At 44.2% G+C, this 23,148-nt stretch overlaps 1 protein-coding gene across 3 annotated transcripts in view; it reads left to right on the top strand.

Moving 5' to 3' along the window:
• The window catches only part of CPPED1 (calcineurin like phosphoesterase domain containing 1), an 88,527-nt gene that overhangs the window by 14,678 nt on the left and 50,701 nt on the right, over positions 1–23,148 (top strand). For 2 of the 3 annotated variants that reach the window (XM_081298982.1, XM_081298980.1), the window contains exon 2: positions 2,749–2,967. The exons of the other annotated variant lie outside the window; for it this stretch is intronic. In XM_081298982.1, the coding sequence (XP_081155108.1) occupies positions 2,749–2,967 (219 nt within the window). The remainder of the gene's footprint in view (positions 1–2,748; positions 2,968–23,148) is intronic. 3 annotated transcript variants of the gene reach the window in all.

Below are 23,148 nucleotides of genomic sequence, written 5' to 3'. Positions count from 1 at the left end.
TTCTGTGAGGAGTCTAGGTTCTTCTGCCCCTGAGTCTCGTAAGGCTGTTCCAGGGGGTCAGCCATTGCTCTGGTCTCATCTGACTCACTGCTCCACCTGTTGGCAGGATGCAGTTTCTGAGCTGTTGGCCCCAGGTGTCCTTGCCATGCTGGCCACTTCATAGGGCCATTTACAACATGACAGCTCATAACCTCCTGGGAGGGCAGAAGGAGGGAGATCATGGTCTTTCTCTAGCCTGCTTTGAAGGGACAGCCCATCACTGTATTCTGTTATGGGGAGCAGGTCATTAGGTCCACCCCATACTCAAGGGTTACATAAGGATGTGAATATCACCAGGTGGGATCTTTGGGGACCATTTTAGTCCCTCTGCCACACATGGTAAGGGTTGGACGAATGAGCAAACCCTTCAGTGGTGCCATCTTGCCATCCTGTGCAACAAGACGTGCACATGTCAAACATTCCTCCTTCATGCTGGGTCCCGTGCTGGTCTGTGGAACAGCCGTGCCCTTGGCTGTTGACTAGAGTATTGATGCACATGTGCCATTTATTCTATAAAATGCATACAAGTAATTTTGTTCACTTATTTTTAAGCTTCTGAAAAGGGAATTAAGAAGATAGTGGTAGGCTAAAGCCAGAGGTCTGCTCTAAGATAGCCAGCTCCGTGGGAGGTTCCATGGAAGGTTCCATGGAAAGGCTCTTTGTTAGAGCTCAGTCTCCCCCTTCTGGAGGCTTTCCCTGTCCACTCACCGAAACCAGGCCTTACTGCTCTGATTTCCCTGTATAGCCCCAAGCTCTTCCTGCTTTCTCCCTGAATAGCCCTAAGCTGTTCCTGCAGCTTTCCTTGTTACTGGCTCTCTCCCAGGAGAACTGAGCTCAGTGAGAGCAGGGCCTCCTCTGTCCAGATCATCCATGTATCACCAGCTCCTCACCTGGGGCCTGGCAAACAATAGGCTCTCGGTATACTACCAGATATGTGTGAATCAAACACAAGGTCATTAAATCATTCTAAGGAGCTTTTTGGAAGCCATACTATAGCTGTGACTTTCAAAGGGGATACCATTGGTTTAGGTAGCACGTAGACTACATTAGTTTATTAAAAAAAGAAAAAGAAAAACAGCATAAAGATCATGGACAGTTTTGTCCTAGCCTTTAAGGCCTAGTGGGGCACTAGGAAAATCACACTGGGCCTCAGTTTCCTCAAAGGACAAGGGAGGGAACTATAAACCAAGGCTCCTCAGATGGAGCTATATCCCTGGATCATACCTGGGAAGTGTGGGTTCTGGTTTTCATGTCTTCAACATTGGTTTGCCACCTAAGATTTTGTTTGAAGAAGGACTCAGAAAAACACACACACACACACACACACACACACACACACACACACAAGAAAACAAGTTAAACTTTTGCATAGCTAGTGGCCACACCAGTTGTGGTGTATAAGGATGGAGTTGTAGTGGCAGTTGTGGTGTATAAAGATGCAGACTCCAGATCCCCAAAGCTCCGGCCTAGCAGAACCAGTTTGAAGAGCAGTCCAGGTGATTTATGCTCAGGGCACCCAAGAGAGAACCCTTTCCAAGACCAGAGGTTGGTCAACCAGTAAAAATGCAAATAAGAGAAATGCAGTAGGGTGACTATGAATAACAGTAAGTAAGTAAGCTAGAAGAAGGGATTTTTGAACATTCTCACCGCAAAGAAATGATAAATGTTCAAGAAGATAGACCCGCTCCTCCTGATTTGAACATCCCATCCACAGAATATACTTACATCAAAACATCACCCAGCGCCTCATAATCATGTACAACAGTTATGTCTCAATTAATAAAAAAATCTTAAAAGATGAAATGTTGTTAGGAGCCTACTGTAAAGCATGGTGACGGTTTCATAATAATGTATTATACTCAAAACTTGCTAAGAGAGTAAATCTTAGGTTTTCTCACCATCCAAACACAAAAGGAAGCTGAGGCGATGAATATGTTAATGAGTGATCCTGGTGATCTTTTCACAGTGTATATGTGTGTCGAGTCATCAAGTTGAACATCTTAAATGTATACATTTTCTCCCCATCAATTTTACCTCAATAAAGCTGGGGGAAAAAAGAATGTCAATCCCTTCCTTCCCCAAGCCCACCTCACGCCGTGATGATGGCTACCTCACACTACCTTTGAAATTTTAGCATTGATTTTTCTTCTTCTTTTTTTCACATTGACTTATTTCAAGATTTCATTTTTGGCACCACATTTCCCACCAGATAACCAGAGCTTCCAGCGCCAAGTTTGCTAATTAAAATTGTGTCACATCCCCAAAACAGAGCAAATGGTGCCATTAAGCCTGGCAGAAAAGTATTTGCAAGCACTTTACCTAGTAATTTAAATATAATACTTCTGGAAGCATTCAGTTTAGGGTGTTTTCAATTCTAATGAGAACCCTGTTGCGGAGAGTCCACACGGCTGCTGTTGTGGTCTGTGCTTCCCTTTGGCTACTCAGCTCTTCAGCAAGCAGCTTGGTTGCATGGCTGCAGCAGTCCATGTGGCTTCCTGTGGCCTTTGGGAATCACCAGGTCTCAGGCATAATTAGTATAAATCAAAATTCTCTAGACTATGACAGGAAAATAGTATGTTTGAACAGCAGCTTATTAAAATGACCTATTTAATTTAAGAAAAATATCATATCCACTTGCATGGTAACCTGGATGCCTTCACTGACAGGTTTTATGCCATTTCTCTCCTGCCCACTTTTCTTTTTTTTAAGAAAAGGAAAGAGAATGGAAAGGCCCATTCTACTTCATCCAGGGTGCGGACCCACAGTTTGGGCTGATGAAGGCCTGGTCCACTGGGAACTGCAGCAGCAGCGGAGATGAGTGGGAGCAGGAGATCCGCCTCACTGAGCAAGCCATTCAGGCCATCAACAGGCTGAACCCCAAACCCAGATTCTTTGTTCTTTGTGGCGACCTCATCCATGCCATGCCAGGTAAGATGGGTCCTCGCTGGGACCATTTCACCTTCAGCCAGTCATGACCACGTACATGGGCAAGGAAAGAAATGATTTCCCCCCAGAGGCATCTCTCTTTGGTAATGGCCCCTTCCTTTTCAAGATTGGTGCAGTATCATTGCACATCAGAAAAGGCACATTCATTTTATATTTAGAATTTGGTGAGATTAATCACAGTAGTTAAGGAGAGCTACTGTCCTGATGATCTGGGCTTAATATGAAAAGTAGACCAGGCCCCCCTCACCTCCACTCCATGTCACTTTCCCAGATTTCTAGGGACAAACCTGAACTGTTTCCGTATTTCATATTCATAAATATAATCTGCTTTCTCTCCCCTCTTCTTACTCTTAACTTCTGTATTTGTTGGTGCTTTTTCAGTAGCAAAAATTAGAAAAATTTATTCTAAAGTAGTTTAAGTTGTTATTCTTGTCCACATTGCTTTTATGGGGCTGTAAAGTTCAGGGACAGATCTGGGCTTCGGATATAGCTGGATATAGGGGCTCTAAGGTTGTTATCTGTGCTTGGTCTCACCATTGCCCAGCTCTGTTTTCTCTAAGTTGACTTCATTTGAATGGAGGTTCTCTCTACATAGTGGCTCTTGGGAGCTCTAGGTTTATACACTTTTTACAGAAATAACAGTGTGAAGTGCCCTATTTTTGGTGGTTCAGTCCAAGTTCCAGATCTCACTCATCTAGCTCACATGGCCCCAGGGTGTGAGGTCAGCTCCACTATAATCATGCAGTCTGAAGAACAGGATCATTTCTCTAAAGACAACTAAAATGCTGGGAATGCAAAAACAGCAGTTGCCTTTCGGAGCTCCCCTCCCTTTTGTTTTATCTGTTCTAATGTTCTTCTCTCCCAGGCAGGGCTGAAGCCCAGTGAGCAAGTATAAGCAAGTAGAAAGTGTCCCTGCCCATCAGGGAGGCAGAGCTGGCTCCCAGGGCCTCTGCTCTTATCTGTGTCCCTATCTCTGCTTAGAGGAACAGAGATGACCCGAAGACCATGGCAAAAAACACAGCAGTGGTTGTGGACCCTCACTAAGGGCTAACTTTACCTTCTACCTGTACCCTGGGAACCTGAGTCCTGCCATGATCTCTTACTTCCCTAGAGTCCAGGGTACTCCACAGGAAGCCTGAGGCTGTTAATTTTTCTCCACCAAGGCCTACTTGACTGGTGGCCTCTGTCTCCAAACAAAAGCCAGAGTGAAGATGTAAGAATGAAAAACGTGCAGCCAGAATTATTCTGCCTGGTGTTCCAGGAGCACAGTCAGCAGGGAGAACCCTCAGACCTCCCCTCGTTCTCTATTTACTCATAGTTTGCATTAAGTCACGTGTGTATGTGCCCACGTCATTGCCTGTACCAGGGAGAACCCAGTGCCCTTATCCCTGGGGAGGCACCATTGATGGACCCGGTGAACACAAACCCTTCCCTCCTTAAGGCCTCAGTTTCTAAGCCAAGAACCCACTGAAGCAGCAAGAATTTGAAGCTTCCATCCATCTAGAGCCAATCTGGGACAGCAGCTACATACCTCTGCGGCAGAGGTAAGCATCCCACTGGCTCTGTATAGAAACGTATTCATGAAGATGGTCCTGAGTTTGCAGAGAGGTAAAAATCTTAGCTGCTTGTAAACTTGGCCACCCTGGGCAGTGCATGGCTGAGGGCTCACAGGTGCTGAAGTTGTGCAGTACCGAAGCAACTGCTCTGCCCAGGCTTCTGAAGGAGTCAGAAATCACAGAGGACTGAGTAAAAGAAGATGAAATGTTAACGAATGGATTAGTGCTGCTTCCAAATGGTCTGACTTGGGATTATGTGGCCGTATGTGCACATCAGCTTGTACTTTCAACCTGGACCACTTGTTGAACCAATTTCTGCTTCTTCTGCACACTTGAATATAAGATTCCAAGTTACATTTTCTGTCTAGTGATTTTTTTTTTCTTTAAAAACAGAATATTGTGAGACTCACTGGAATTACATTAACATGTTCTCATAGATGTTTACGGATTTGTTCTGATTTATGTTAATATATTCAGTCATATTTCAAAATCAGATTTAAAATAAAAGCTTTCCATGCAATTACATTGCTTCTTAAAAAGAATATATTGTGCATAAGTAAAATTCATACTTTTTATGATCAGTCCTACCACTTGGTCAGAAGACTTTGTAAATATGAACTGGCAAAGTTTTGAAGATGTCTTCTATATTCATTGTGACTAGAGCAGAATTCATAGTTTCTTCTGAAGATTGGACTATTTTGTGGGGTTTTAACTGAGCCAGTGAGAGGACTCTTAACTGTTTTGAATATTGTGGTTTGAGATTAAACAGAACATTTTAAAACTACTAAACTACTTATCATTTTTTTAATGTGCATTAAGTGCCTTCCCTTTCATTTAGCTTGTACACAGGGCAAATAATTAGAAAAGTAATTATTGGTTTTGACTGCTTAGCACATTGTAAATTATCAAATGCATATATTAATAGGCAGCAAAAATCAGAAAGTATGCTTTTAACCACCATAAATAATATCCTGGACCTAGTAGATTCAAGTTCAAAATGAAGCAAAAAATCTTTCAGAATAATGTTTTTTTTAAATGAAAGTCATAATATCTTTTCCATTATAAATATCCATCATAATATTCATTTCCCACAAATACTCACTGTGTGCAGAGAAGGTGCCAATTGCAATACTAGATGCTGTGGACACAGTAGTGGCAGTGAGAGGCCAGGTCCTCCTTTGCAGCTTAGGAATGCAAAAATAGCAGTTGCCTTTCGGAGCTCCTCTTCCAAAGGGAAGTGCAGGGGCATGGATGATAAGGGGAGCTACTGCTACCAAAGCTCATAAGGAGAAGCCTGAGAAATGCGACCTTCTTCATTTTGAAAAAGCCCATTTTATTTTGAGCATGTGCTTTCATTCTACAGACATCTTTGGTGTTATCTAGGTATTTTCTTATTTTATGAAGCTTCTGTATGAGCTAAGCCATACAAAAAGTAGCATTTGTTCAAAAAAAGTAGATTTGTACAAAGAAAGAGCCCATTGATATTTAGTTCTTCAGTCTTAAGCCCGAGGTCACTTTGGTCAGCCTCCTGGTGTTGAGGCATTGACTCACTGCTAGTGTCCTCATGAACATTATTATTCAAGCAATTCCATGTGGAGCTGACAAACCAGAACATGTGGCACAGTGAGGGAGCAAGAGATTCCTGTGAGCCTAGACATTTGCTGCTAACACACATGTCCATTCCTGTTCGTTAAGACTTGCTATAACCAACCAAACAGCAGCGTGGGCAGATTCTTCCCTTCATGTAGTCTCCTTGAAGAGGTCTTTGTATACCAGCCTCCACTTTGGTAACTGGTCTGATTGAGTTTTGGGTGATGTTGTGGCCTCGAGAACTGCTCTGTTCTGCAGAGGGAGGCCAACCTGCAGTAGCTTACTCCAGTAGATGGTGTGTTATCTCCTGGAGCTGCTATAAACAGTTACCACAGAATCATTGGCTTGAAACAGCACACATTTATTGTCATATCATCCAGGCAGCCGGAAGTCCAACCTGCAGAATCTGTAGGCTATGTTCCTCTGAGGGGTTCCAGCAACAGGAGGCCACCTGCACTCCGTGGCTCTCCTCAGAGCCTGCAGCCCTGCAGCTTTTCTCCTCTTTGACCTCTGCTCCATCCCCTCACACTGTCTTTATTGCTCTTACTGTCCACCCTCACTCCCGTACAGACCCTAGTGATCATATTAGGCCCATCCAGATAACACAGGATGATCTGTCTGTCTCAAGATCCCTGATCACACCTGCAAATTGACAAGTTCTGGGAATTTGCAAGTGTGTTGACAAGTTCTGGGAACTGGGATGTAGACCTCCTGGGGGCATCATTCAGTCCACCATAGGACAGGACGGATAGAGCACAAGGTCTATGCTGCTCACTCACCTACTCACAACAGTCTCCAAAGATGTCGTTGTCGTTTGCATTTTAACTAGTGGGGAACCTGCTCAGAGCAGTGAAGTAGGGTCACTTGCTCCTTAAGTGGTGGACTCAAGTTCATCTATTTCCAAAGCTTATGCAGCCTCACTACTCAAAAGGTGGCCCCAGAGCAGTAGCAGCATCTAGAATATCAGCATCTTTATGAAATCCCAGGTAAATTTTGTGGATAATAAGATTTGAGAAGCACTTACTAGACTAAAATGCGTGGGCCCTATAGTTTTTGTTTTTCAGTGTATTCTAATTTCTGTATATATAGCAGTAGTGCATAAAAATTCCCTTTAGGTGAGAGTCATAGTGTTTTAGCAAGAGAAGCATCTTTCCTTTAGTCTTATGGTCAGTGTTCAAAAAAAGTACTTCTAAATTTGTAGACTTTGTTTTACTTCTTGAATAGTTTGAATAACTAAAACAGGATGCCCTCTCCTATAGAAAATGTCCATAGCAGAATGGTAGCAGAATATTCAGGAAAACAAGTACACATATATGATTTAAAAGATCTGTATATGTAATGATCAGGGGAGCTAGAACTAGATCTTTGATTTGGGTCAGGTGCATGTACATAGTCCTTTATCTGCTATTCCAAAATTTGGAAAGCTATGAAAATTAAGATTTTTTTTTCTTAAATTTGAAACTAACTTGGTTGACAGTAAAACTGCTCTGAGTTGATAGGAGCCTGTTTATAGTCTTTATCTAGTAGAGAGAATATTCATATGTTTCGCTAGTAAAATATTTCTAGGTTCCATTACAGACTGCTGCCTGATCCTCTGCTTAAGGTGTTATTTAGTATACACTCTGGGCCCTATATTACCATTCCAGAGTTCAGAAACTCCAATTTCAAATGACATCTGGCCCAGAGCATTTTGGATAAGAATTTATGGATCTGCAGAATTGATACTTTGGAATTTTTAGATGAAGAAACCTTTCATCACGAGAAGCAGAGCCTTTTCCTCATTCTGATTTAATGCCATCCCCAAGTTTACTTCTGCATATCCACTGCACAGTGTTCACATTTTAGTCTCAAAGTTAAAATGGTCCTAGTTGTCTTGTGATTGATGTTTTGGGACCATTTCTGTTGGGACCAGTGTGACTCAATATGAAAATGGAATTGAATTCGTAAATGATTTCAATAAATTGGAGGAGAGGGTACATGCACAAAGGTGATGTCTGCTACAGATACAGGCAGAGTAATCCAGTTATGTAGAGAAGTCTTAACTTCAAGGTGGAGAAGGGCTGGGCTTCTGCAGATACGGCTGAAGAAGGCTGGAGAGGAGATGAAGCCAATTGATAAATGGCTTGGTAGTTAAGAGTGGCAGGTGCCATGGGAATGTAAAGTACAATTACTGGTAAATACAATGGTGCTTTTCCACCAGGAAAAAGGCCCAAGTGAAACCTAAAAAGTGAAATTTCACCTGGTAACTTTCACCTTAAATTAGGTGTAAGGGGCTGAGCCAAACCTTGGATAAGATTATCCAAGCCCAAATGACCATCAAGGCTCTTTCCCCACTTGGAGATCTCTGATGAATGTATAGAATTGGGAAATAAAGCTGTTGAGCAAAGAAGGAATGCCTTGGTGTGCTGGGCTCTCAGCAAAGAACATAATCATGTGTCCTTCTGTGATTCACGCAGCCCAGGCTGGTTGGTACTCATTTCCTCAGGCTGGGAAGGCACAAACACATGCACATAATTGTGGTACAAGACAGACCCTGATAAGCAAAGCCTCAGGGGTATAATTTTGAAAACCAAAGCCAGGATTAAGATTGTGGCCAAAAAAGGGCCTTATCTCATCCTTCCAACGTTTTCAAGTTCACCCACCTCCAAGCTGTGTGTGTGTGTGTGTGTGTGTGTGTGTGTGTGTTGTCTCCATAGTTACAGGTGCATGTACATAAACACACTTTTCTTAAAAGTAAATGTGATTATACTGTACACGTTGTTCTGTGGCTTACTTTCCCTTTTCATCTGTTGGGAAAATCTCTTTTTTATATCAAGTTTCTAATCACCACTTTGTGTTCCTGGATGGGAATTTCATAGTTGGTTAAGCCCCTCTTCTGGTCATAACTAGCAGTGATAATCTCCATGAGATAACTGTGGGAGGAGTTAACCTAGGTACCACGGCTCTGGTGTCCTTAGATGTGCTGTTGTGGAGCCAGCTGAGCAGAGTCTCTTTAGGCCTGAAGTTGAAGCGGGTTGTCGGGGTTTGGGATCCACTCAACCATCAGCACAGAGTGAACATTAGCCATGTTGCTCTGTGGTTCCCTGGGGGTCGCCTCTCAGGGTCAGGGACCAACCAACAGTCTCCTGTGTGAGTTTTATTGAGCAACGAAGGCCTCAGTCCCTGTCGCACAAGCCATAAGGTCCTTTTCTGCCTACTATATCTCAGATAGTTTCCCTTGAGTGGAAGCCCTTTTGTCCATATTGAAGTGGGATTTTTGTTGTGTTGTTTTGTTTTTAAAAAGCTCAGTTAATTCACATTCATTTCCTCAGCTGTGTAATTAGCCTTGGGTTTTTATTTTTAAGTGCCTACTCCAGGCTCCAAGAAATGCCAAGATTTAAAGGCAAATTTCCCGTGCAGTTTAATATACAGAAACAAAAAGGAAGTTATTTGCATGCAAAAATATGATGCCTTAGTCAGAGTATCGCCAAGCTTGAGGATGGGCTGGGCCGTCTGCTCAGTCCTTCCAGCAGGCTGTGTGCCGGCCGAGTGGGAGCAGTGCCTCAGAGCAATCAGCCAGGCCCCTTGGCTCCCTTGCCCCTTCACATCCATTATAAGCACCGTGAAAGCACCCGAGCAATCAGTGACAATACCTCTCTTCTGCCGAAGCTGATTAAAAGTGGTTCGAACTAATTTACCTAATATTACTAATTAGGGAACTTGGAGCATTACTTGAAAAGTTGTTTCTGATTAGGTGTGTGATCATCCTTCCACCCCTGCCAGCATCTGCCACATGGTGACATGGCAGAGGAGCAGCACTGCCTGCTGGAACAGTGTCAAAATGTCTTAACCCGTTTTGTGCCTTGGATCTTTTGGCAGGTTGAAAAAGTCTTGATCTATATCACAATGATGTTTTCAGATGTGTAAAATAAAATATATAGGGTTTCCAAGGAAACCAGTTAATATTGAAATAGTCACCAAAATATTTTAGAAATTATTTGATAGAGAAATATCCATGCTTCTTTGTCAGTCTGTTGCATAACACAGTCTGAGAGCACGGCTGATCACTACCATGGTGTCAGAATGGCGGTGAACTTAACAACATTCTGTGGTTCGTGCAGCAACTGTGATATGATAGGAAAAGTCCTTATAATTTCTGTTAACGAGAAAGTCACGGAGGCTTCGATACCTCTGTGAATTTCTCCTAACCTCATAGTAGAAGGAAGTGATAGACATCAGAGGTTGGTGGAAGTCTAGTTCTTTTCCCCTTCCAAGTTCAGAGGATAGACCACATATCCCCATGGCCCTCAAATTAACAGCCCACATGTGTGTGCACATGTGCCTTCCTTCTTGCTCTTTGAGAAGTTAGAACTGCTTCTTCACAGTCAACATATGCACTTGTAACTGACCAAAGTACAGACTGAATGGCAGAAACTCTACTTTTAATTAAAGGCTGGAAAGTTACTTAGTAGTTAGTATAATACATTTGGTTATTTAATGAAAAGAAATGATTGGAGATGAATAAAAGGGACTACTTAACAGCTGTCCTTTAAAAAAACTTGTTCCTTTTAGTTATGCATGACAGTAGAGTGTATTTTGATATATTTATGCAAATATGAAGTATGTCTTATTCTAGTGAAGACCCCAGTCTTATGTATGTACATGATGTGAAATTTCACTGTGGTGTATTCATATATGTATAAAGGAAAGTTGTGTCAGATATATTTCACTGTCTGCTATTCCTGTCCCCTCTCCCTTCCCTTCATTCCCCTTTGTCTAATCTACTGAACTTCTATTCTCCCCCTCACCTTGTTGTGTGTAAGCATCCACATATCAGAGAGAATTTTTGAACTTTGGTTTTGGGGGGCATTGGCTTATTTCATTTAGCATAATAGTCTCCAGACCCATCCACTTACCTGCAAAAGTCATAGTCATTCTTTTTTTATGGCTGAGTAATATTCCATTGTGTATAAACAACTGTCTTTGGTGGCGGAGGGAAACTTTTAATCTTATTCTTTCTGGTTTCCAGCATTGGGATCAAAACCTGCAAATTGAGAGTGGCTTGCATTATTTGTTTGTTCCATGAAGCATTTGAGAAGGCTTAAAAGGAACACAGGCATACACTAGGAAAATATAAATAAGAAATTTAAGTCGGGACCAAAGAAAAATATAAGCTCATATAGGAAGCCAAGATGAGAGGCAGAAACAGATGGGTGGGTGAGTCCTAGTGGGATTCATTTAAGTGGAAAGATTAGCCAGAGAGAGTTGTTGCAGAAACACAGTTGTACCTGTACCCAAGAGGAACCAGCTTCTCCTAGAAAATCTTTAGATTTTAAAGAAAAACTTTTTTGTATATTTCCTTTTGGGGTACCAAGTAATGTAGTGTCTAAAAGGGGACTAAAGGGGAGCAGGTTTCTTAACCTGGGTCCAAGGTCTGTGGGTAGGCCTTGGCCATCCTGTGAACCCTATAAAACTGGGCAAAGCTCAGGGTGTTTGCATCAGCGCCTTTGGGAAGAGGTGGGGAGAAGGTCCAGTTTTCATCAGATCGTTGAGACCTCTGTGATGGTTCATTTTAGGGGTCAACTTCACTGTGCTAAGCGGTCCCCAGGTAGTCGGTGAAACATTATCTTGGTGTGTCTGTGAGGATCTCTGGAGGAGATGAGCGTTGGAGTCAGTGCTCTGAGTCAGGAAGGCCTGTCCTTCCCCGTATGGGTGGCATCATCCAGCCCATCAGGGTCTGATAGAATAAAAAGGGGAAGAAGAGAAGACTGCCTCCTCCTGCCTGACATCAGCACACCTGTCCCACTCAGACCTAGTCACACTCCAGCTCTCCTTGACCTCCAGCTTTCAGACAGTGGGTGGTGGGACCTCGTGGCCTCCAAAGTAGTGTGGGCAGGTTTCCCATAGTAAGCCTCCTCTTCTTACCTATGCACCTCCTTTTGGTTCTCTGGAGAGTTCTTATTGAAAACAGGCCTCTATGACTCTGAAGAGGACAAGAGCCCCTGAGGGAAAAGGAGCAGATAGGGCTTGTGGTCTGAATTCCCTTGTTCTGCTCTACCTGGGATGCTTTTTTTACAGCTGACAATGACAGCGCAGAGGCCACTGGGCAGATACTGGACCAGCCCTCTCAGCACAGCAGTCCTGGGCACCTTCCACACCCACCCTTCCTCAGGGTTTTATGTAGCAGGTGAATGGATGCTGTGTCCCTCGCAGAGGCCCCCAACACAGTGCTGGCAACGCCAGTGTTTTCCCATCTTTTGTTTAGCTGATGTCTGCCCTTTATTGTTTTTGCTCTAAACACTCATTTCCTGGAATTGGAACATTTCACCTCCTTGATGGGCCTATTTTCTACCAACTAAATGAGGTACTAAAAAAGGGCATGATCCCACAGGGGTTCAATTATCAGGTAATTGGTCAAGTGATCAGAATGCAAAATGAAAAAAGTAATGAGAGGTTGGGAAACGGAGCATTTACCTGGGGAACTGCTTTGGGCTTATGTTCTGCAACCCCTGAGGTTTAGAAATGCATCTTCATATTTCAAATTCTATATTATTCTTCCTGTTCCTAAACAGTTTATAGAAAACAGTCGCAGTTTCTGTTCAGTATATATTATTTGGTTTGTGTGAAAAATGTACTATTCCTTTCCTTTTTATGTGTTATTTGGGTAAAATACTGCTGTCATAATCTATAAATATTCTTGTGAAGAAATTTTGTATTGATCTACAAGGTGGCAACTTTAAAAATTTCACTCAGATAATTTACCTTTCTTAATCTTTTTCTGTTTTTTTCCAAAGCACATTAAAGCACATTTTGGATTATACCAAAGCCACCTATTATGTCAAACAGCTAAATTCATTTTATTAATTGTATCCTAAGTTGGTTAATAGTACATATGCAACAGTGAATTGCTATAAATGTCTGGGAGCAGCCAGTATAATAAGCTGTAGTTTTTAGAGGCAAAATTAAATGAATTTTGTCTAATAACATGTATAATTTGAAAACTGGTAGAATCTGATTAAGTCTGATCTATTGGCAATGTGGCGCTGGATCACCATGTGAGTAATGTTGATGCCTGCAAAGTTTTAGATCAATGAGTTTACACACCTCAATTAATTAGGAAAAGATAATGAAAGCATTAGAGATGGAAAGGATTATGGCTTTCTAAATTCTCTGGGACTAGATGAAAGTAAATGTGTTTAATTGAAGGAATAACTCACCTTCTTAAGTTCCACTTGTGGCAGCTCATGCTGCCACATTCCCCAGTCCTGGTGGACCATACTTCCTGTCACAAAGTACAGTCTCCTGGGAGGAACCCTCCTGTTCCTCAGTCCTTGACTGCTGGCAGTTGAAGTCATAAGATTTTGATTCATTTACTTATTTGTTTTTCTAATAAAACCAAATATGTGTCCGTGTTCTACTTATGTGCCTGGCATTGTTCAGCAAGAAACAAGCCCAGTGTCTATCCTCAAGAGGCTTACAGGCCAGTCGGGCTAGGGCGGGGGGGGGGGGGAATGAAGCATAAGGATGCACAAGTAAAACAGGACAGGGGCCCTCAGGGGCTGATGCCAGTGAGGTGCGGAGGGGATTCAGTGTGAAGCCCTGACCTGTGGGTGAGCTAGAAAAGGTTTCCTTGAAACCATCGTGGGATGAGTAGCTCCTATCTTTTCATGGTTTAAAAAATCAAATCAGATAGTATTAAAAGGCACCCAGAGAAGAAACTAATGCTTCTGTCACCATTGACTTGCTGCTTCTCAGAGACAACTGCATTCGTGAAAAAGTGGGTAGAAAATTATCATGCTTGCACACACTTGCATGTATAGCTTTTAACTTTTTAAAAACTGCAAACAGGAACAAAAAAGACACAGCATTTGATCACCTTGTTTTTGTTGTCTCCTTTCCCCAGCAGCATGTGCAGATGTGTTTTGCTCTTTCCAGGGCGTGAGGCACCAACACCTATTTGAACAGTCCCCGTCTGGTGGAGAGGACTTAGGTTGTATCCAGTGGCCTGCCATGACCAGTGCTACAAGGCCCCTCCTTGAGCCCACACCTGCAAATGTGCAGCAGTTAAAAAAGATGGTCTTGTTGATTTAGCTTATAACCTGGGCAAGTCACCCAGTCTCTAGGTAGCTGAGTTTCCTTATCTGTAATCTGGATAATTATGGTACCAACTCTACAAGTTTCTCTCAAGAATTAAATGAGATAGTCTATAATGCACAGTGTGCTTAGATTAGATCACTGGCTGGCATTTAATGCCCCCTCATTATAATTACTTCTGTTTTACTTGTAATAATGGCTTTATCCATATGTATTTCCCACAAGGTGCAGTTCATTCACTTAAATCCACTGCTTGTTGGCATCTTCACAGAACAAATATCACCACAATCAATATTAGAACACTTTCATTAACCCAAAAGAAAACTGCGGACCCACTTCCCTCCACCACACCCTCCAGTCCCACGTGGCTGTGGACAGAGGGAAAGAGCACAGCAGGTTGTGACCCCTGCTCCCGCTCAGCTCAGCTCAACAGCTCGGGGCTTGCACCTCCTTTCCCTGGACCTCTCTACCTGCTCACTGAGTTACAGCCATAGCCATCCTAGGGCAAGTCCTTATCTGCTGTCCCCAGCTGAGCCAAGGCTGCACAACAAACCAGGACAGAGCTCTGAAGAGTGTCCCCACGTGCACCTGATGACAGCCAACCCGAGTTGCCCTTTTGGATCCATGTGCAAAATGCTCTTTCTTCATCTACATCAGGGCAGAGCCATGTGCGCAGGTGGAAATGCGGGAAGCATGGTTACAATCTGGGCCTCTTGCCAGCCCTGGGCCACATCAGCATTGTCAGGTGTGGGTTAACCTGGGAAGACACAGCATGGGAATCGCTGTTCTTTGTTTAATAGATCAGGGCAACGGTACTCAAAGTTGTCACATCTTAAAATTTTACTCATCTGTAAATTAAAAACAGTCCCGTGTTCCCCATCGAGGGATCTCTAAACACTTGGCACACAGTGCAGGAGGTTGGCGGCACTTGTGAGTGGCAGGTAGTTTCATCATTTTCAGTGACCAGGCCTGCTGATGGCTGTGTGAAAAACAGCACATCAGAATAGCAATCCCCAGCTCTAGTGAGGACAGATGTGGTTGTCCTACCCCAACCTCAGCATTGCCCTCTTAGATTCTTTGTTTATTTTGGAGTATGTAAAATTGTTTATTTTACCTATGACAAGTTTAGCATGCACTTATTTAGGAAAGATAGAACTTGATGTTTGTTGTGGACCTTGGCCTTTCTTGACCAGTGCTCTCACATTTGGGGCGTTCCTTTAGGATGTATCTGGGAGGGAGGCAGAAACTTGCTGTGATGGGAGCTAGATCCCTGACACTCTCTTCAGCTTCCCTGCACCTGGGATTCCTTTATGTGGCCTGGCCTTGACCACCCAGACCTGATTCTTCCTCTGTGGGACAGGGGGCTAGGGATGTGGCTCAAGCGGTAGCGCGCTCGCCTGGTGTGCGTGCGGCCCGGGTTCGATCCTCAGCACCACATACCAACAAAGATGTTGTGTCCGCCGAGAACTAAAAAATAAATATTAAAAAAAAAATTCTCTCTCTCTCTCTCTCTCTCTCTCTCTCTCCCCTCTCTCACTCTCTCTTAAAAAAAAAAGAAAGAAAGGGACAGGATCCATGTGCATCCTAGAGGGAGGTGGCAGCTACATCCAATGTTCAGGCCAGGGTTAGCATCCAGCATCTGCCGCCAGCAGGGTTGCTAGGACACGCCAGGGCTCTGTGCCCAGGTATGTGTTTCTTCTTGGGGACAGTTTTACATGTGACTAGGGGGCTGCCTGCCTCAGACCTCTTCACCTCAGATCCTGATTCTCTAGCTTTCTTTAAGACTCACAAGTACCTAATATCCTTTAATGAATTGCTTCTCTGCTTTAACTCTTCTAGTTCTTCTGTTTTTTTCTAAATATTTTTCTATTTGTAGATGGACACCACATCTTCATTTTATTTACTTATTTTTTTTTTAATGTGGTGCTGAGGATTGAACCCGGCGCCTCACACATGCTAGGCAAGCGCTGCACCACTGAGCCCCAGCCCTCCCAGTTCTCCTGTTTGCAATGAGAACCTGACTAGTGGAAATTTGCAGCACAGTCCCCAGCCACCTCCTGAGTCACCACCACAGGGCCACATTTGCTCCTGCGCTCCCTGCTGGGTGTGTCTGCCCTGCTCTTCTCCTGGGATTTCCTTTGTTTGGTAGTCCACGTGTCCTGTCATTGTTCCCTTGAGCATATAGGATGTGACCCTTTTGGATTCATACCTGAACCATCTTTCCTCCATTCCCAAACCCTGTCAAGTCCCACTCAGGCTTTTTGCCAGGCAAATCCTTGCTGGCAAGCTCCTGTGTTCATTTCCTGTTGCATTTCCAGAGAGGCAGGATGAGGTGGGGACATTGCCTTCACCCCCATCCTGGAGTGGCCTTGAGACCTTAGGCTTCCTCTGTAAAAGGAGGCTAACAGCAGCCCTCCGTTAGAGGCTTGCTATGGGGATGGGACACTGTTAGCTTGGATAAATGGTGGCTTGCATCCCCTCCTCCCTCCGGCTCCATCTTGGTGGATTCTGTAGTCACTGCCATCATTGTCATCCCTGTCATGCCTACCTCTGAGATTCAGCTTCAATTGAATGCAACCCTGGCTTCTTGAAGATTCTACACAAGAACCAGTTGTTGGCCATTCCTTCTACTGTGGACTGCCTAATCCATCTACACTGTTAACATGGCGCAAGCCCAGGTTATCACTGCTGCCATTGGCCTCAGGTATGGGGTTAGGTGGTTAAGAGTCTGGGTTTTAGAGTCAGAAGATGTGACTGATGAGCCTCTAACCTCAGGCAAGGGAGTGAATAAAGCATGGAGCATGACATCTCTATCAGTGGGCAGGCTGACAGATGATGGGGAATGCATGGCACATGCCCGGCTTGTGCTCAGAAGTTATGGCGGTGGGGACTGCAGGTGCTTCTCATATCCTGACAAGCCTGAGGGCCTGGGTAGGTTCTCTCCATTTATCCATGTGTGTCCCAAGTACTAACTCCATATCAGATAAGTGATAGGTTCTTAGGCTTTTGGGAGACAGATGGACCTGTGATTAAAACTTGAGTGTCATTTAGGAGCCAGTTGCCATGGGCAGGTTGCTCAACCTTGCTGAGACTCTGAGTCCTTGTCTGCAAGCCAGGGGTGATGCTGTCTGCTCTCCTGGGTTGTTTGAGAACTAGAGAAGGTCATACACTACAAGACCCATGACAGATGCAGGCGCTGGCTGTAATGGGGTAATGTCATTGTTTTCCTTTCTCTTCATTCAACACCATGCTGGACCATAGGTACATGAAGCAGAAATGTGAAGGATAAAAATGAGTTTCTGTTTCTTTGACTCTCTAGTTCTCATTCCAGATACTCTAAGAGCCGTGTGAAGCCACGGCAGTAGCCACAGCACCCTGTGGAAATGGTGGATATTTGCTCAGCTCACCTGTAACTTGTTCAGTTCTGATACCACGTATTTTGCTGTTGTAGAGCAGTCCTAGAGAGTGAATAAGTTTATTTGGAAACATGGTCTTTACAGCCAAATGCTCCGACACACTACTGTCTCCTGTAAATGATTGCACAGTGTTTAATCTGACATCATCTGGCAGTGTGTGAGGAAGACTCAGGCCTCTTTTAAAAGGTTGCTATTAGTACTGGTTTGGCAGATCATCTGAAGAAACAAAGCCCATCATGGATGCAATATTTTTCTCTCAAAACCTCTACTGCTGGGGTCCCCAGAGGGGAGAAACTGTGCAGGTAGAGTAGAGGGCCCTTGTCCAGCATGACGGTCTTCATTTCGCAGTTTCCCCAACACAGACCCATGAGGTGTCAACAGGACCTATGTAGGGTGTCAATGCCCAGGACATGAGCTCAGTAAAACACCAGATGTTCAAAGGGAAGTTCAGTTATGTGGGCTTTATTTTCCAACATGGTGAAGTCTTCTCTGTGATTCAGGTAGGCAGACCTGGAGGCAGACTGCATTATATCAGGCAGGAATATTCGTGGCTGCATATGGAGTTCTGCCTGCTCCGGGTTCAGGCGGCCATCCACCTGGCTCACTGGGCATGGTCGTGGGCAAAACCTGGTGTGCATCATGGGGTCCTGCTGACTTTGCATGATGGTTCGTGAAGGAAAATGTTTATTAGGAAATCAAACCTAACAATTTTAGAGGCGAGACACGGAAAATGATTGATACAGTCATTTAACATGAATGTTCACTCTGTGGGGACATGTTTTTGGAGTGAACTTGGCAGTTGGTCTGCAACTTTGATCTCGGGTTTAAATTGTGCACTCCACTTGCCTGGATTCCCCTTAGTTGCTTACTTCTGTCTAATTTGTTTTTTGCTGGTCAGCCTTCCTGGCATTCTGGATCACTGCCTGTCATTAATGAACACATCTCTGCTGCCACCTCCCTGGGAAGTTTGCATGAAACTGCCCACAGTAGATGCAACTCAGTCACTAGTTGCTCCTATAATTGGTAGCAGTTGCCCTGTGGTTTTCAGTTTGGGACTCATATTTAAAACTGTAGCTGTCATCCACAGATTCTCTGTGTGGACAGCATGTCTTTCCCAAGGGGTAATCCTGTAGATCTGCTGCGGTGCTTGTTTTAGCTGCTCAGGAACAGAATCAATTTCTGCTTCCTGAGGTCCCTTCTAGAGTCCTCTTCCCAGCTCACTCTTCCACCTGCTTGCATGCAAATTTTACTCAGTGTCCAAGGCACTCTCGGCAGGGGGTGGGGGTAGTTCTAGGACCCCCACTGATGCTCAAGTTCCTTAATAAAAGAAGCATGTTATTTGCATGTAACCTATGCACACCTTCCTATATATTTCAAATAATCTCTTTTACTTACGATACCTAATACAATGCGAGTGCTGTGTAAAGAGTTGTTATACTATAGTGTTTAGGGGATAATGACAAAAATAAATGTACCTTTTCAGTACAGACACAGATTCTTTAAAAAATATTTTTATCCACATTTGGTTGAATCTATGGATGCTAAACCCACAGGTATGGAGGGCCAACTATGTGCCACTTAACCTGGATTCTATGTCACACTGTCATGTCTTTCAGATTTGCTGAAAGTGTCTAGCTGTTTTCATATGGTAAAGCAAATGAGTGAGTTAATGTTATCTGGATACTGGCCTTCTCCAAAGTATTATTATTATGTCCTAGCATCTTAGCAAGTAGACAGGTAAACATACATGCTGAAAAGCTTGCAAGAGATTCACCCTGAAAGAATGGCAGTGATTAATGCTCACTCATCACTGGTACAGCAGTCATAGAAGGGATAGGATTCCAGGACAAAGGAGCTTCTCCAGAGGCCATTTGACCCTATTTTTGCTGCTTCCCATCCAGAAGAGGAAGCCACTCATCTAGGTCGAATATGCCTCATTGCCTGCATCTCCCTGCAAGCACAGGTGTACAGTGAGTCCCAGCCACCTTCTCCTGCTACACTTTAATATTTTCCTTAATTTGGTCCATGGTGGGGTCAAAAGAAATCTGGCATTCTCCCTTTGGGCCTCCTCCTCTCAGCAGTGGAAGAGTTCCTGCAAAATTAGATTTTTATAAATAGAATGTGCCAGAGGAACCTGGGGAAGCTCTACAATGAATCCTTTTGTAGGGGGAAGAGTCTGCTTGTTAGGTACACTCACCCTTCAGTTTGTTTCATCAGATTTGTGTAGACCAGATTTAGAATTGTGCCCCTGCTCCAGTGGACCAAATGTGACTGCTATGGGGGTGGAGGGGCTGCCCTGAGGGGAAGACAGCCCCGGCTATGTGCTCACTGCAGTGGGCCCATGGGCAGCAGGCAGTAGCTCATCAGAATCACCTGGAGCTTGGAGGGCTCCATCTGCCTTTGGCTTGGCTGGAAAACATCTTGTCCAAGTGATGTAGAGATGGGCCAGCTTTACAATCCACATTCATTCTCTCCTTGGCTATTAAAAAGAGACTGGAACAGACTTGGAACAGGTGGGTTCAAGGGCCACAGTGTCACTGGGTGTGACTGTCCCTTCCTGAGCTACAGTGTGGAGCCTGAACACTCCCGTTTGCTTCCACTTGAAAAAGCTGTACCATTCAAGGAAACATCTGTTTCTAGAGATCCTCAGAGGGCTGGTAGCCAGAGGAAGCTGTGTAGACCAGAAAGGCCACCTTTGTCAGCATGTGATGATGGAGATACCCTTTCAGTCACTTAGAGCTCATTCTTGGCATTTCGGTTGTCATTTTGACCCAGGTTCTGTGCTATCTGCCCTAGTGAGCCCGAGATGAGACTTTTCCTCTTTTCCAGGGTTGGTCACAATGGAGCTGGAGTTCCCAGGAGGCAGGGAGTGGGAGAAGTCCCACTGGGGGAGGATCCAGTACCAGGGGGATCCTCAGACACCAAGATGCTCAAGTTAGCCCTGTCTTGCGGGCAGGATGGAGCCCAGGGGATTCTGGGAAAGAGGACTGCTGAGGCTCTTGAAGAGAAGAGATTCGACTACAAGAAATAACCCTACTCAGAGTAATTTATATGGAAAAAAAAAAAAGAAAGTGAGGAGTTGAGAAGATTTCACAGAACCAGAGGCAGAATGAGGAGGGGAGGTCTGTACAAGGGCATTAGAGGCAGTGACTAGTGCCTTCTGCCATCTCTCTGGCCACATGGCTTCTCTCTCCTGCTGCTGCTGCTGCTGCTGCTCCTCTTCCTCTTTCTCCTCCTCATGCTTCTTCTTTTCTTTTCCCTTGTTTGAAGATCAGCTTTTTTTTTTTTTTTTGGTTTTTTTTTTTGTTTTGGAGGCACAAATGGGTCATTCCTACCCTGCCTTCATGTTTTTCACAGCTCAGCTCTATATGAAGTGGACTGTTATCAAAAGGTCCAATGCCTAATCCCCAAAGAGAAAATGGGATTGGCCCAGCTGGAGTTAGATGTCTTCTGAGGCCAGCCTGCAGAATGTGATGGTGTGTACACCTCCCTACAGATGGAGGGCATAGGCCGGTGTCTGCTCCCGTTGGGATCTACTATACTTTGCCTGGAGGAGAAAAGGTCATTTCAGATATTGCTTAGGACTTTTTGGATGCAAGCAACAGAAAACAAGTGGCCTTTTTTTTTTTTTAAAGGAATAATTGAAAGGGTCAGGGGTGGCTCATTAATTGAAGGGGACTAAAGGATGCACTGGGAAGCAGGCCTCTGGGAAGCAGAGCTCAGGAAAGGCCTCCCACAGCCCTGGCCTTCGGGATCCACTGAGGCTGCTGCTTGTTCTTGTATCACCCTGCTCAAGAGAGTTCCAGAGAACAGAAGTCTGATTGGCCCCATGGATATACACACCTATGTCTAGGCCTGGAAATGAACGCCATTTCAAGGGACAGTCCATGGAGCCCCTGAACAACTGAGGGCAGTGACTACAAACATTGGTGGCACAGGCACAACAAAAAGGAGACCCGAGTACAGAGCTTGTGACACTAATGGATTCTGCCACCACCAGATCACAGAAATGACAGGCAAACCCCAAAGGTGGTCAAAGTGCAGGCTGGACAGTGAAGTGGGAGGGAAGGACAGAGTCTTGGATCTCTCTCTCTTTGTCTCTCTCCCTCTCTCTCTTCCTCTCTTCCTCTGCTGTGTCCCCAGGGCCTTGCACATGCTAGGCAAGCCACACCCCGTTCCTTTTTCGGCACTGATCCCATCTATAGGCTCCACCGTCATCTCCAAGTTACCCCCACGAAGGCCCCCAGCCCAATACTACCACTTTGGGGGTTAGGGTTTCAACATACTGATTTTTTTTTTTCCAAAGAAATGGTTTTGGTGATTGATAGACTAACAGAATAATAAGGGAAAAAGTTTCAGCCTGAGCTCGCACTGTGCCGGATGGGTGATGTGTAGAGTATTGAATTTGCTGACGGAAACTTCATCTTGCTTTCTTCAGCTTGTCCATCTGAGGCAAGAGGCCTTGGAGCCAGGGCAGCCACACAGGCAGGAAGACTGCATATTAGATTTTTTTATCATTACATTCAGTCTTGCTCATCATCGATTTGTTTGTTTACCTGCCAGGATAGCTCTCAAGTAACTGATTGTCAGAATTTAATACATTTGATCTACTCAAAACTGACACACATTGATTTACTCCCTCCAATCTGCAGGCAGCTGTGGCTGAGCAGAAGGTAGTTAGCGAGGATTAAGTGGGTGCTGTCGAGACCAAACGAAGCTCCCTGATTTTGTGTGCAGAGCAGAAGATAACTCGAGAGTTCCCTGTCAAGTGTGGGTACCCCGCAAGCCCCAGCTGGCCACTCAGGTGTGCGTTATGCCGTAAACTAGCATCAGCTGGACTCTGAGATGCAAGGAACGCTTTTCACCAAAACCCAGTCAGAGCCTATGATGCACTTTTAATAGACTTGCTTAAAGAAAGAATGGGCCTTTTTGTTTTAAAATAGTACCTTTGAGTCTGCTGTATTCCCACTGTGTTCGTTTGGAGACGGAACTCATTCACTGTGAGCAGGCTTTGTCTTCAAGGCAGACTTGTGCTTTTGTCGAGTCATTTCGAGTGTCCTGGGAGATGCCTGGCCTCGGGTCAGACAAGACTGGATTTGAGTTCTGGCACCATAACTATTACCTTGGTGACTCGAGGGAACTTTCTTTTTATTTCCAATTCAGAGTTATTTATTGAGTTGCCTAGCATAGGCATTTCTCATGTATTTTATCATTAAGTCTTCCAAATCTTACCGAGGATTAGGTATTGGACTTCATTTATTAAAAGTTTTAAATGTTGCAGCACATTAGAAAAACTGAAGAGCATAAAGAAAACCAAAAATAGACTAAAGATTAATATAATGAGTCCACATATATCTACCAGCCAGCTTAGGAAATAAAGCATTATCAATTCTGTTGAAGCCTCTTGTGTGCCAGTTTCAGCTAGGAATTAAGGACATGTGACAGAAAATCCAAATACAAGTGGCACATAGAAGAGTTTATTTTTCTTTCAGGTATGAAAAATTTGGAGGTAGTTATTTCGATGACCC

The sequence above is a fragment of the Spermophilus citellus genome (genome assembly GCF_964194105.1).
Source record: "Spermophilus citellus genome assembly, chromosome: 6".
Taxonomy (NCBI): domain Eukaryota; kingdom Metazoa; phylum Chordata; class Mammalia; order Rodentia; family Sciuridae; genus Spermophilus; species Spermophilus citellus.
This window is presented reverse-complemented; position numbering and strand designations above follow the sequence as displayed.